Below are 13,749 nucleotides of genomic sequence, written 5' to 3'. Positions count from 1 at the left end.
TCAGGATAATTTTTAGATACTTTTTTTAGAGGCTCTATTTATACCCATAAGGTTATGTTTCACCAAAAGACACATACGGAAAGTTAAAATGTTTCATAAAACCATTCACAAGGTTTGAAACATCTTCAAACATTCAAAACAGTTACCAAAAAATTCTGCAAAAAATTTAGTTTCACGAGTTTCGAGCGATCGAGAGTTCATTTCGATTGATCAAATGCTCTTTTTGATCGATCAAACTGGAATCGATCGATCAATTGAAAGGAACTCTCGATTATTCGAAACTCGTAAAACTAAATTTTCTGCAGAATTTTCTGATAACTGTTCTAAACGTTTGAAGAGGTTTCAAATCTTGTGAACAGTTTTCACTTAGATCGATTGATCGAGTAAAAGCTTCGACCGTTCGAAAATCCTTTATTTCAAATTTCAATTAGAAAATTTCAAAACTTGAATTTTCACTTTATGAAACAATACTCTCCAAACTCAAACATTATTATTATAACTTATTCATGTATATACCTATATATACAACAACTTTCTCATGGACGTGGCATATATATTTGACAACGGGAAAACAGTCAATAATTAAAAGAAAAGGTTTTATAGAGGAAGCACTAGAAAATGACAAAATTTTCCACCAGCACTTGAATTTTAGTTGTACAAGCTAGCAAGTCCACACAAAAGCACAACAAACATGAACCAAGCAACTTGCTTATTAATGATTATTAATACTAACACTTCTTTCAATAGCAATACTATCTTAGGATATTGATCATCAGAAAAGTGAAATTTAACAAAAGCATTCTGCTTATACAAATCAATTTTGCTACAAACACAAGCATTTGATTGGATGGAGATAAACGTCATTCACATTCAAAATAAAAATTTGGAAAGCATAATTTACAGATACACAAAGGCAATTGCTTAGTTTCTTGTTTATGCATAACTGCTTGACATCCATAACATGCTACATTCATCATGTTGAATGGAGCATCATCTATCAATTTTTGTTGCATCCATGAACTAAGCATAGAGTTTTATAAACAAGGTCAATTATTAAGGACGAATAAAAAAGGGAGCTTCGTTATTGAGCTTTGCCTGTTGAGCTTCATCAATTAGCTATCTTGTGCCAAATTGTAAGACAAGGCTTTCTGGGGAGCAGCCCTACTTAAAAATTTTCACCAGTGTAAAATGTACTTCTCCAGTAGGTTTAGACTGCAAAATTTTAAAAACAAGGTTAGGGATTCATGACAAAAGAAAAGGAGAAAATAGAAAAAACAATATTTATAAGCAAATTGATTATGTTAATTCTTGCAACTCCGATGGAAACTTTTAGTTTGAAACCAAAATGATTCTATCAATTGACAATGCACGCAAACTACACTTATATTTCCCTTTTCTAGCAAACAACATTAATAATTTGCACATGTAAGCTCTTATAGACTCTTTTTGTGTTTTGGTTCTCCACGCACCAGATGTAGCAAATTCTCAATAAGGAATAGAGTAAAGGATTTTGAATATTGTAGTAAATATTTCTTTATATGAACTCGAGTCCAAAAACAAACCAATAGAAGTTTGCCAATTTTACAAAATGGGAGAGATTTAGATAAATCTACAATTCAAGATGATTGAAAAAAAGAGTTTGATAGTCTGTTGAGATTAGAAAAACATTACGGAAAAGGAAGGTTGGACTAGACCTCTTAATCCGCAATTCAACTATTGCACGTACAACAGGACATAACCGTTGTGTCCTGATATATTAAAGCTAAAGTGATTATGCGTAGTCACTTTGCCATGAGGGGGAGGAAGAGAGATAGAGCACTTCTGTTTGTTTTGTGTTTTGTAATGACCTATATCTTATTATTATTATTATTATTTTTTTTTTGGGGGTGGGGGAGGTGGGAATGGAGGGAACTCTTTCAGTGAAACATGATTAACATGAAAGAGCATAGAAGTCACAAATAACATGAGAGAGCATAGAAGTCACAAGAAACCAATTAGAAATTCAGTTCACTTCCAATAATGTTGTTCTGGGTAAAGAGATTATGCAGTTGTTACCTAATCCAACTAATGAAGCCAAAGTATCGATAATAACTTCATCCCTACTGGCGGTCACTTCCCATACTTTCTCTTTCATGCTAAGAAAGACTTTGGCTCTGATACAGAACAAGCATAAGATATTGACAAAGAAACTTCATAAATAGCAAGTACCTAACCCTATAACATTAAGACTACATAATTAGCAAGTATAGATTTTAATTATGAGAGCTTCCCTCTTCCTCAACTGCCTCTTTCTCAAACACTCTGTGCACCCACTTTCAAACTCCATTGTTGCTTCATTTCAGCTCAAAATCTTCAAGTAACAGGTATGGGTTTTCTTTCTTGAACCCTATTTTACTTGATTTTGTGGTTTTCCCTCTGGATTTTTCGCTTTTGTTTATGTTTTTGAGATGGGTTTGAGTTTCAGCTGTTGCTCTATGTTCATGCTTAGCATGTGGAAGCTATTAACTCAGTTTGAGCTTTAATAAGTTATTGGTTTTGGTCTTCCTCATGTGATTAGCTAGGGTTTGTTATTTGTTGGTTTCTCATCTTGTCTGATCCGTTGTTGATGTGTTGATTCAAAATGTTCCTGTGCTGGATGTGTGTTTTACTATGCTAATTGTGTGGTTTTAATCTGACCCACTCTACTGTGTAGCTACATTTGGGCCATTTTTGTCCCTCATTGCTATTCTCTGGTCATTTTCATCTAGTCATTAGGGTTTCTTCATTATCCCTAAATTGCCTCTAACCCACTGCTAATAATGTCTGTTGGATTGTGTTCTGTCACTTCCTCTGTTCATGATTCAAACTAGACATGTCACCATTCAAGAAAGTAGCTGTGAAAGGAGGTAGTTCCAAAGGGAAGGAACACGTCATTGATGTTGATGACTACTCACCCCAAACAAAAGAGACTCGTTCTTCATCAAAGAGATTCGATCCCAACAAGTTCAGATCCTATGCAGCCTATCAGTCTCATGAGAATTATTTCCAAAATGCTACACCATTACTAGAAAGAACTGTGGATCAATCATCACTTCATGACACTGACATTCCGAAATGGTTTGCTCACAAGGATTGGAATTACCTTCTCTCTGATCTGGATGACGCGTATGAAGATTTGGTAAAGGAATTTTATGCTAACGCGATTGTGGAAGAAGATGAACTTAAGTGCTGGGTTAGGAAAAAGAGCTTTTCAGTCTCTCCTGCATATTTGGCAGAGATCCTTCACATCAACAGACCAATATTTCAACACTCACCGGTTTATGATGATATTTGTCCTGATGAGGAGCTTCTCAAGGAAAGTCTTGGACAAGACTTGGAGTTCTCACCCAACAGAAAAGCCATCAGTGTTTCCTCTCTTCCTCCAAAACTGAGAGTGCTTACAATTGTGATGTTTCACAATTTGTACCCTTTATCAAGCACTAGGTATATGAACCTCGGACGTGCTCTTTTTCTTCATGACCTAATTTCTGATGTAGAAATTGGCATCTGTGCTCATATCTTTCATGTTTTGCGCAAAACGGTTCTACGAACTGATTCCAGAACGTGCATTCCTTTCTGCTGTCTCATTTCAAGGATCTTGAAGCTCAAGGGAATTTATCCAATGGCAAATGAATCTCCTCTCCCGAAACCGAGTCTAATCAACATGCGTACATTCAACGCAAGCATTGGACACAGTCGGAAGAGAGCCAAACTAGAACCTTCCGCATCTCATAGTGGCTCTCATTTCAGCACTCTCTCCCTTGATGAAAAACTTGATCACATTGTATCCTCTGTACATGAGTTGAATACAAAGATGTCTGGACTCACATCTACTCTACACCATCACAGCACTCGATGGGATATGAAGTTTACCTCACTTCAAACTCCATTGGATCAAATTCAGAGAAGGCTAGAAGAGGATATATAGCCTATTCCATGACAAAAAGGGGGAGTGATAGGCCTGATCAGAGGGGGAGGATATTACCTAAGGGGGAGTGTTTCTGCTTTCTTCTTCAGTTTAAGTTGTTATATTTGCTTTAGTTTAAGTTGTTATATTGTGTTTTGTACCTGTTTGTACCCATGTGCTTATGTAAGTTTTTAGGGTTATGTTTTTATGCATAATTTGTAGGCTTTATGGCTTGTACCTTGCTTATTGCAGCCTTTTATACTATGTTGAAATCAGTACTTTAATCTAAATGTCTTGCATTTTGTTTTAAGTACTGTCACTCTTGTGCCCTTGTAGGATTGTTCCTAGATGCATATATTTAGTGTATTATGCATTGGTTGAGTGTTGAGCATACAAGTATCTTGCTTTATTCTTGTTAACTTGTATGTTCAAATGTTCATTCCAAGTGTGAATGAGCACTGTGATTACTACCTTGTGGTGTTCACTTGGTTGATCAAGCCATGATTTGAATCTTCACTTCATCTTTGCTTAATCACTTTAAGCTTGTTTTATATGCATTTCATGCTTTTCTGCATACAATGATCATGGTGTATTGTTGTGTTTCAGGAGTTTCATGATCTTATGATTCAAGTGCTACACAGCTTCTAGAGTTAGGTGTGAGTGAGTTTTGTTCAACTGTTCCCAATTCACATGTTAAGTCTAGAGTCTGTTTTAGGGTTTTGTCACGGAATAGCTAAAGGGGGAGATTGTAAGGTTGAATTTAATCAACCATTTTATTGGCTTTATTCCGTGCCAAATTTGCTTGTATTTCAGCATTTAGTAACCCTGTATTTAGGTGGGTTTGTTGTAAGGGTAGTGAGTGAGATAGAGTGTTGATTGCTCAAGAGTGTACAAGAAAACAGAGACTCGTGGCTTACTCTCACGAGTAGCTCGCGGTTTCAAGCCGCCAAACGCAGTACACGTGCCAAGCATGCCAGAAGGTGAACAGTCATGCTAGCTGGAGCACTACAGGACAAAACAGGACAACTGGGCATATGGTTATCTCGCGACTAGATCTCGCGACTTAGTCAAGCCACGAGGCCAAGCCGCGAGCCACCCCTGTTTTGTAAAACCTGACGTTTCACATTCCTCTCTCACTCTAGTATAAATACCCCTTATACCCACAAATGTAAGAAAGTTTCTAGAGAGAATTTTGAGAGAGAAACCCTAAAGAAAAACAAGATTGATTCACCAACAATCTATACATTAGAGTCTCTTAAAATTCCTCAACTCTCTTCCTCTCCATTGTCAAATCCTTAAGAGGCATTTTACCAAAACCTTGTTCTCACCATATTCATCACTGTGAGAGGGTTGTTTGGTTTGCTGGGAAGCAGTTAGGAAGGAACCAATCTACATTGGTTGATGCTACGATCTAGTAGCAGAATCCGAGAAGCTAGAAAAGAAAAAGGTTCAGCGCAACCTTGTTGGAGCAAGAAGCTTGGAGGGCTTAGGTGCACTGGGTAGATTAGCCTTGGAGGGTCTATTGTTGTCCTTGTATCCCAACTACATTTTCTAGTGGATTGTTTACCGCTTGGAGGGCGGCGGAGAGGTTTTACGCTGAGGGCTTCGGTTTCCTCTTCGATAACACATCGCGTGTTGTCTTTGTGTTTGCATCTTCCTTCCCTTTTATCTTTGCCTTTTTATTATCTGTTGTGGGTTGTGATTTTAATTTGGCTTAGATAGTTTATTTAATTCTATATTATAGCTTATGTTCATTTTCCGCACAATAGTTGTTTGACATAATGCTTGAATTGGTTAATTTGTAAATTGGGGGTCTAAATGTTCAAGGGTGTTTATACACAAAATTGAACTTTCACAAGAAATCTATATGCTTCTATATTCAACCTCCTAAATCCACAACACAAAACATTCATAATTAGCAAAGTAGATATTAAACCCTAAAAACTAAAGCAAGAAGATTCATACATTAACAATTACTGACCTTATGATTAGTGATTACTTGGAAGAACTTTTCATCTTTACGATTAGAATTTCTTGCCGAGGGAGGGGGGAGGGGGGACAATCATTAACTCCCACATAATTTTCCTACAATGAAATCAATGGTTCTTACATTTGCATGTTGTATAAGCACTGACAATTCTAAAATGTTGCCAAATGGAAAAAAGTGACAACCAATTCACCACGTTGTAGGCTACTAGATTTAATATTCTAGTCTAATTAAAATGGGGTGCCTTAAGCAGTTTCTAAATTACTTTATAGGTCTTTACCATATCTGAAAGCAAAACAAAGGAAATTATAGCCAAGGCTTGAAGTTAGAATTAGTTGCTACAGCACGGAGCAGGTGCTCTCGCGCTTAGGTGCGTAGCAGCAGTAGTGTGTCTTGTAGTTTCTTGCAAGAGGTGAGATGACCTCCATTGTGTGAGGTAGCGGTAGTGGGGAGTCCCGTTTTTCCCCTCTTTCCTGTTAGTGGCGCACGTTTAGGTACTGATCTATTTAGGAAGAGCGTAGTAGGAAGAGTAAGCTATGGTAGGGGAACTTGAAGAGCTGTGGAAAAAACTAAAGTTCACGGAGGAAGAAGATATTAGTTTAGATTTAGATAGTACGAGCACGAAAGCAGCAAGAGCTGTGTGAAAGTGTTGTGCTATCATGAAGATTTGGACTCAGAGAAGTATAAACCTGGATGCTCTCAGAAAAAATTTTGAGAATGCTGTGGAAACCCAACAAAGGGGTCCAAATTTCTGAATTAGAAGAGGAAGTTTTTCTGGGGGAATCTAGGTAACTAATTTAATTTTCCCAACTATCTAGTTAGTAGTTAAGGTTTGAAAACTATATTTTTTTATTAGCATCTCGAGTCTAAAACACTCAATTTAGGACCTATAAATCGAGTTTTTGGGACTCGATTTTTATGGATTGATCACGTCCGATGTGGATTTTTTTCCACGTGGAGCCTACCTGGAAATCGAGTCTCTAAGACTCGATTTCTAAACCAAAAAAATTTTTAAAAATTTTAAGTCTCATGGATAAGCCGAAATGCCCAAAAACAAATTTAAGAAATCTCAAACACATCAATCCCAATCCCAATCTCAATCCCAAAGACTCAGATCAGAGGGAGATAAAGAGCTCAGAGGCAAAGAAAGACTCAGATCAGAGGGAGAGAAAGAGCTGGCTCGCGCGGCCTGGGCTCGCGCTGCATGGGTCGTGCGCGGCCTGGGCTTGCATTGTAGCCGATCTGAAGCCACCCACTCCGATCTCGATCTCTCTTTCTGTTTTTGGTTTTTTTTTTCTCTGCTTTCTTCTGGTGCTCCTCTCTGATTTGTTTTTATTTATAAGGGTTAGAAATCGAGTCTTAGAGACTCGATTTCCATGTAGCCACATGGAAAAATATGCCACATCGGAAGTAATTAGAGCATAGAAATCGAGTCTTTGATGCTCGATTTATAGGCCAAAATCGAGTCTAAAAGACTCGAGATGCTAGTAAATAATATAGTTTTGTAACTAAAACTACTAACTAAATGGTTGGAAAATTATGGCTAATTACCCATTTCGTCCAGTTTTTCTGGTAGAGTTTGGAAATGTGAAAGACAAAAAGAAAGTGTTGGATATGTGCCCCTGGAGTTATGAGAAGCAACTAGTTATAATCCAAGAATTTGAAGGGGAGTTAACCCCAAAGGAGATAGATTTAAAATGGGTCCCCTTTTGGGTTCAGATCTATAATTTACCACTAAAAAGCAGAATGAGAGAAACAGGGTGGGTTATTGGTTCAAGCTTAGGGCCGGTGCTAGAGGTGGACGTGCTAGATTCAAGGGTGCAGTGGGGTAGATGTTTACGTGTTCGTGTGTGCATCGATGTAACAAGGCAGCTAGTGCATGGGAGGAAGATCACTATCCAAGGAGGCGAATCAAAATGGGTTAATTTCAAATACGAGAGATTACCCAACTTCTGTTACAGGTGTGGGTTTCTTAATCATGCCCTTAAGGACTGCATTGACGATTAGGATCAAAGCAAGTTGAAAGAAGAAAACCAGCTTAAATATGGTGCATGGCTAAGGGGTGAACCAGTCTGGTGGGGTGGTAGGGAGCTGAATAAACAAGGTTACGGTGGTGTGGGGGTGCAATAACCCAGGGCAACAGCGGTTGTTACAATGAAGTCGGTGGAGCTGATACACATGGTAAAGGAAGCATTGGTGGTTGGTCGGAGTCAGGTGCACGATACGTCATGTCAGAAAGACAGCTATCCCATTTGAAGTATGATGGGTTTAGTTGACCCTGTGCCCATGTCAGAAGATTTTCATGAGATTGGAAAGTTTCAAAAGGTGATGGGAAAGGTTGAGGAGAAGGAAACTAAGTTGGGGAAGTCAAGCATAGAAAAGCCTATGGCCAAACCGGAATTAATGGAAGACATGCAAGTGAAGTCAGTGAATAACCACAAGGCTCAGAAAGAAAATGCCTCAATGCAGGCGCCAAACCATGTGTCCAAATTTAATGATGATGGGCCAAATTTTGAAAGTAAGGACTTAGGCCTAATAGCCATGAGTTTTGATGAAAATAAGGGCTGGATTTTAGAGACTTTGGGCCCAACCAGTAGGCATTGGAAAAGGCTAGCAAGTGAAGTACATGCTAAGGCAGGCCGGGAAGAAGGAAACTCAACTAATGGAAAACGTGAAGGTCTAATTCCACTTCAGGAATTAGACCCTAACATATGCGACTTGAAACGCAGAAAAGGTAGTAAGGGACAAAACAAAAATAAGAATAGAGAGGAGCAAATGGTTGGCGGTGTGGCGGTGGCTGCGGTGCAGCATCGCCGAGCCACATGAATGTCATAGCTTGGAACTGCCGGGGACTAGGGTCTTCCTTGGCAATTCGGACACTCACCGACGAGGTGAGAATGAAAAAACCCCTGCTGGTCTTCTTGTCGAAAACAAAGGCTAGTATGAGTAGGATCAAAGGAATTCAAAATAAATTGGAATACACTCAGGGTATTTCGGTTCCTAGTGATGGTCAAAGCGGTGGTTTAGCAATGTTGTGGAGGGAGGGCACAGATGTGAGGTTCAAGAGCTGGTCCAATTCACACATCAACGTCGAGATCCACGAAAGCTCTTCATTAGCTCCTTGGCGTGCTACCAGTTTTTATGGGCAACCCGATGCAGCCAAACGATTTATTTCCTGGCAACTGATGGAAGTTCTGAAAAAACAAAGTCACTTGTCATGGGTGGTGTTTAGGGATGTCAACGAAATCTCCCAATCTGATGAAAAGCTCAGAGGACCGGAAAGAGATGCAGGACAAATGGAGGATTTCAGGGAGTGCTTGAGCAAATGTGGCCTCTTTGATTTGGGGTTTGTGGGGCACAGATTCATGTGGTGTAATGGAAGGGCAGGGGAGCAGAGAACAAAACTCCAATTGGATAGGATGGTGGCAAGTGAGAGCTGGATCAAACTATTTCCTGAGGCAAGTGTACACCACTTTTCAATGTCCATTTCTAATCACTGCTTGTTAACACTATTTTTACATTGGAGACAACCCCACAAACCAGTAAGAAAGAGGTTTTTCTTTGAGGCAATGTGGACTAGGGAATCTGGGTGCAGAGAGGTGATTGTGGAAGCATGGGATCCTTTGAGAAGGGATTCGAAGTATAAAATCACAGATAGACTGAAAAGTTGCCAAGAACAACATCGACGTTGGAATTGGAGGGTCTTCAGGAATGTTAATAACACTTGAAGATGAAAAGAAACCAACTCCAACAACTTGAAGCCATTAATGGATTGCTAGACAAAGCCGAGGATATCAAGTGTTTGAAAAAGGAAATCAATGAGGTCCTGTTAAGAGAGGAAATTATGTGGAAGCAGAGGTCTAGGGCATTGTGGCTGAAGTGGGGAGACCGAAACACAAAATTTTTTCACGCCATAGCTAGCCAACAGAGAAGAAAAAACCGAATTGAGGGGCTGCAAAATCAGAATGGGGAGTGGACAGATGATCAAGAGGGTATTGAGACCATAATTCTAGATTATTTTGCAAATATCTTCAAGTCAGACTTTCCTTCCAACTTTGCAGAAAGCCTGGGAGCAATATCCCTAAAGGTCACTTCAGATATGAACAATGAGCTCTTGGCAGTGTTTAAGGCAGAGGAGGTTTGGAAAGCGTTGAAGCAGATGCACCTAACAAAGGCTCCAGGCCTCGACGGTGTGTCACCCTTATTCTTTCATCAGTATTGGGATGTTGCTGGCGCTGATGTTATCAGTTGTGTGTTGGATGTCTTAAATTCCAGTGTGTTGCCCTGTGAGCTTAATGAAACCTATATTTGTCTCATTCCGAAGGTTGCTTCCCCCCAAAAAATCACTGAGTTCAAGCCTATAAGTTTATGTAATGTGGTGTATAAAACTATCTCTAAAGTTCTGGCAAATAGGTTGAAAAGAATCCTAAGGGAGGTGATTGATGAATCTTAAAGCGCTTTCGTACCTGGTAGATCTATAACAGATAATGTGTTTGTCGCATTCAAGACGATGCATTGCATTAATCAGAGAAGAAAAGGCAAGGAAGCGCTAATGGCGGTGAAGCTTGATATGAGTAAGGCCTATGATAGGGTCGAATGGTCGTATCTTGAAGCCATAATGAGGAGATTGGGGTTCCATGAGAAGTGGATTGAGTTAATGATGTTGTGTGTTAGCACGGTGTCGTATTCAGTTTTGATAAATGGGGAACCAAAAGGAAAAATTGTTCCATCAAGAGGATTGAGGCAAGGGGATCCTATTTCGTCGTATTTATTCTTAATGTGTGTTGAAGGGCTGTCAGCAATGTTGAAAAAAGAGGTGAGAGATGAGAATATTAAAGGGGTGGCAGAGAGTAGAGGGGCTTTGAGTATTTCACACTTGTTATTCGCAGATGACAGTATAATCTTCTGTAGAGCTTCGGTGTTGGAGTGTGGCAGGGTGTTGAAGGTGTTGGAGGATTATGAGCATGTTTCGGGCCAGAAGCTTAACAAGGACAAAACCTCCTTATATTTCAGCAAGAACACAAGTGGGGATGTTCAGGATCAAGTGAAGCGAAAGTTCAGGGCGGAGATTGTTAGGCATCATGAAAAGTATCTTGGGCTGCCACCACTATTGGAAGGGGGAAAAGAAAAGCCTTTAACCGGATTAAAGACCAAGTGGGAAGAAAAATCGCAGGGTGGAAAGGTAAACTATTATCCAATGCAGGCCAAGAAGTCCTCATCAAAGCCGTTGCACAAGCCATACCTACATACACAATGAGTGTGTTCAAGCTGCCAGATTCATTATGTAGGGACCTGAACTCTTTGATGGGTAATTTTTGGTGGGGGCAGAAGGAAAAGGAAAGAAAAATGGCTTGGATATCGTGGGAGAAATTATGTACACCAAAGGCAGAGAGGGGTATGGGGTTTAGGGACCTTAAGGCTTTCAACTTAGCCCTTTTAGCCAAGCAAGGATGGAGAATACTGAAAAATCCGAACTCTTTGGTGCATAGAGTGTTAAGGATTCTTTCCTCCATGCTCAGTTGGGCCGAAGACCCTCTTTTGCTTGGCGGAGCATTATGGCAGCAAAAGAGGTTATTGTGAAGGGGTCTCGATGGAACATAGGTAATGGACAAAGGGTTAATATCTAGGATGATTAGTGGATCCCAAGACCAGAATCCTTCAAAGTTTTCAGCCCAAGACAACCCCAACATGAAGCAGTGCATGTCTCGGACCTGATTGATGTTGATAGAAGAAACTGGGATATAACTAAGGTTAGAAGCACTTTTCTCCCTCATGAAGCTGAGATTGTTTTAGGAATTCCAGTTAGCTTTCATTTGCCTGAAGATTAATTTATGTGGGCATGGAACACCCTTGGAAAGTTTATAGTTAAGAGTGCTTATATGGTTGCCCAAAAATGGCTGAAAGAAAGGAATACTCGATCTGAAACAAGAAGCAGCTCAGATAGTTCAAAGATGAGGTCCATCTGGAAGCTAATTTGGCAGCTGAATTGCCCAAATAAAATTAAGCATTTTATGTGGAGAGCCTGCAAAAACATCCTCCCTACCAAAAATCGGCTTATGACTCGGGGCGTAGGAAGCGAAGATTGTTGTGCATTGTGTGGACAAAGTGAGATATTGGGTCATATCTTGTGGGGGTGCCATTATGCAAAGGCAATTTGGAGTGGAACTAAAATTAAGCTACCATGGTTGCAAGATCCACTAAATGAATTCATAAATATAGTATGGAAGACATTGAATTCTCATCTGCAGGTTGATTGGATCATGTTTGTTGTGACAGCGTGGAGGTTATGGAGCAATAGAAACGTGGTAATTCATGAGGGGAAATGCAAAGATAATGGGGTTTTGATCTGGTCTGTGGTTGACTATGTTGATGAAATCAAACAGGAGAAAAAACCACATTTAAGGCCTCCCCCTAAGACCACACGCCCTTGGTCTCCTCCTAGTCAGGACTGGTATAAAATCAACACAGACGGTACAGTTTTTAGGGAGATTGGTTGTTGCGGAAGTTGGGTGGTGATTAGGAATGAAGAGGGACAAATTATGAGAGCAATGAGCAAAAGATGGGACCTGCCTCTGGATGCACTAGAGATAGAAGCAAAGGCAGTGGAAGATGGGGTACAGCTTGCGTGGGACCTCGGCCTCAAATGGATTATTATTGAAAGTCATTCGCAAACTGTGGTCAGCTCGATTCGTGATCAAAGCTTGGTACCAAGTAGCATCCAACATGTAATAGAAGGCATAGGATTGGATCTTCGATGTTTTGAAGCGTGGAATGTGTCTCACAATTGCAGGGAATCAAACTCTGCAGCTCATATTTTGGCAAGAAATGCCAAGTCTGTAATAGATAGGGTCATTTGGGTGGAAGATACCCCACCTATAGTTTCTGCACAAGTGCAGCATGATGTAATTTGTATGAAGTCCTTTTCAGTTTAATGAATTTTAAGTTGAGAATCAAAAAAAAATTAGTTGCTACACAAATACTCCTCTCCGAGTTCTTTGTATACTAACTTTCAATGGTGATCTGTGCACAATTGTCAGGCATGGAAACAACATATTCAACACCAAACAAGACAATACATCCTCGTATCTATGCCTTAAATTTTTTAGATAGCAGCAGAATCTTGTCCTGGATTAGCTTATTCCCAAATTGTCCAACAACTCCTTTAAGTAAAAGGGTGACTCAGGAATCAAGCAACAGTCCACATCACAATTAGCATACATTGCCATGAATCCTGCACGAAATTATTTCAGCTACAAAATTATTTGACTGTTTTGATTAAGAAGAATTAATGGAAGATAAATGTGTTGGAAAGATATAAGAACATTAATTGGAAAGAAATAAGATCATTAATGAGAATAATAATTGACCATAATTGACCTAGGTTCTTAGCTACCCCTACCAGATGGCTGTGCTCCACTTAGCACCCTAGATTGACCAATGATGATCCTTTAAGGATTCTTGACAATTGTTCAGATATAAGTAAACAAGACCAAAGAGAACAGTGGAAGAAGTTACAACTAAAATATTTAAATATTAAAGAACAAAATTATAGTACCATTGGCATTGATAGCCAACAAGGTTTCTGGCTTTCTGTTTCATTTTTGGACAACACATCTTTTTCTATGTGCTATTGCATTTTCTTTTAATTTTTCAAGACCTTCAAAGGGCCAAATGACTTGTGATTTTTGTTGAAATTTTTTATTTAAAAATACATTAATTAACAAATCAAAAAACATTCTCACATTTTTGTCACTCAATAATTAAGCTGTTATTTAAAATTGATAAAAATAATTAAGCTTTTATTTAAAATTGTTATAATTTGGTGCAATAACTTGGA

The 13,749-nt window shown here is 39.2% G+C and overlaps 1 protein-coding gene across 1 annotated transcript; it reads left to right on the top strand.

Annotated features, from left to right (window-relative positions):
* The first annotated feature begins 8,734 nt into the window (after positions 1 to 8,734).
* LOC115991409 lies at positions 8,735 to 9,640 on the top strand. Its single transcript, XM_031115104.1, has one exon. The coding sequence runs from the start codon at positions 8,735 to 8,737 to the stop codon at positions 9,638 to 9,640; it is 906 nt and encodes a 301-aa protein (XP_030970964.1).
* Positions 9,641 to 13,749: the final 4,109 nt, after the last annotated feature.

The sequence above is a fragment of the Quercus lobata genome, chromosome 5, assembly GCF_001633185.2.
Source record: "Quercus lobata isolate SW786 chromosome 5, ValleyOak3.0 Primary Assembly, whole genome shotgun sequence".
Taxonomy (NCBI): Eukaryota; Viridiplantae; Streptophyta; class Magnoliopsida; order Fagales; family Fagaceae; genus Quercus; species Quercus lobata.
This window is presented reverse-complemented; position numbering and strand designations above follow the sequence as displayed.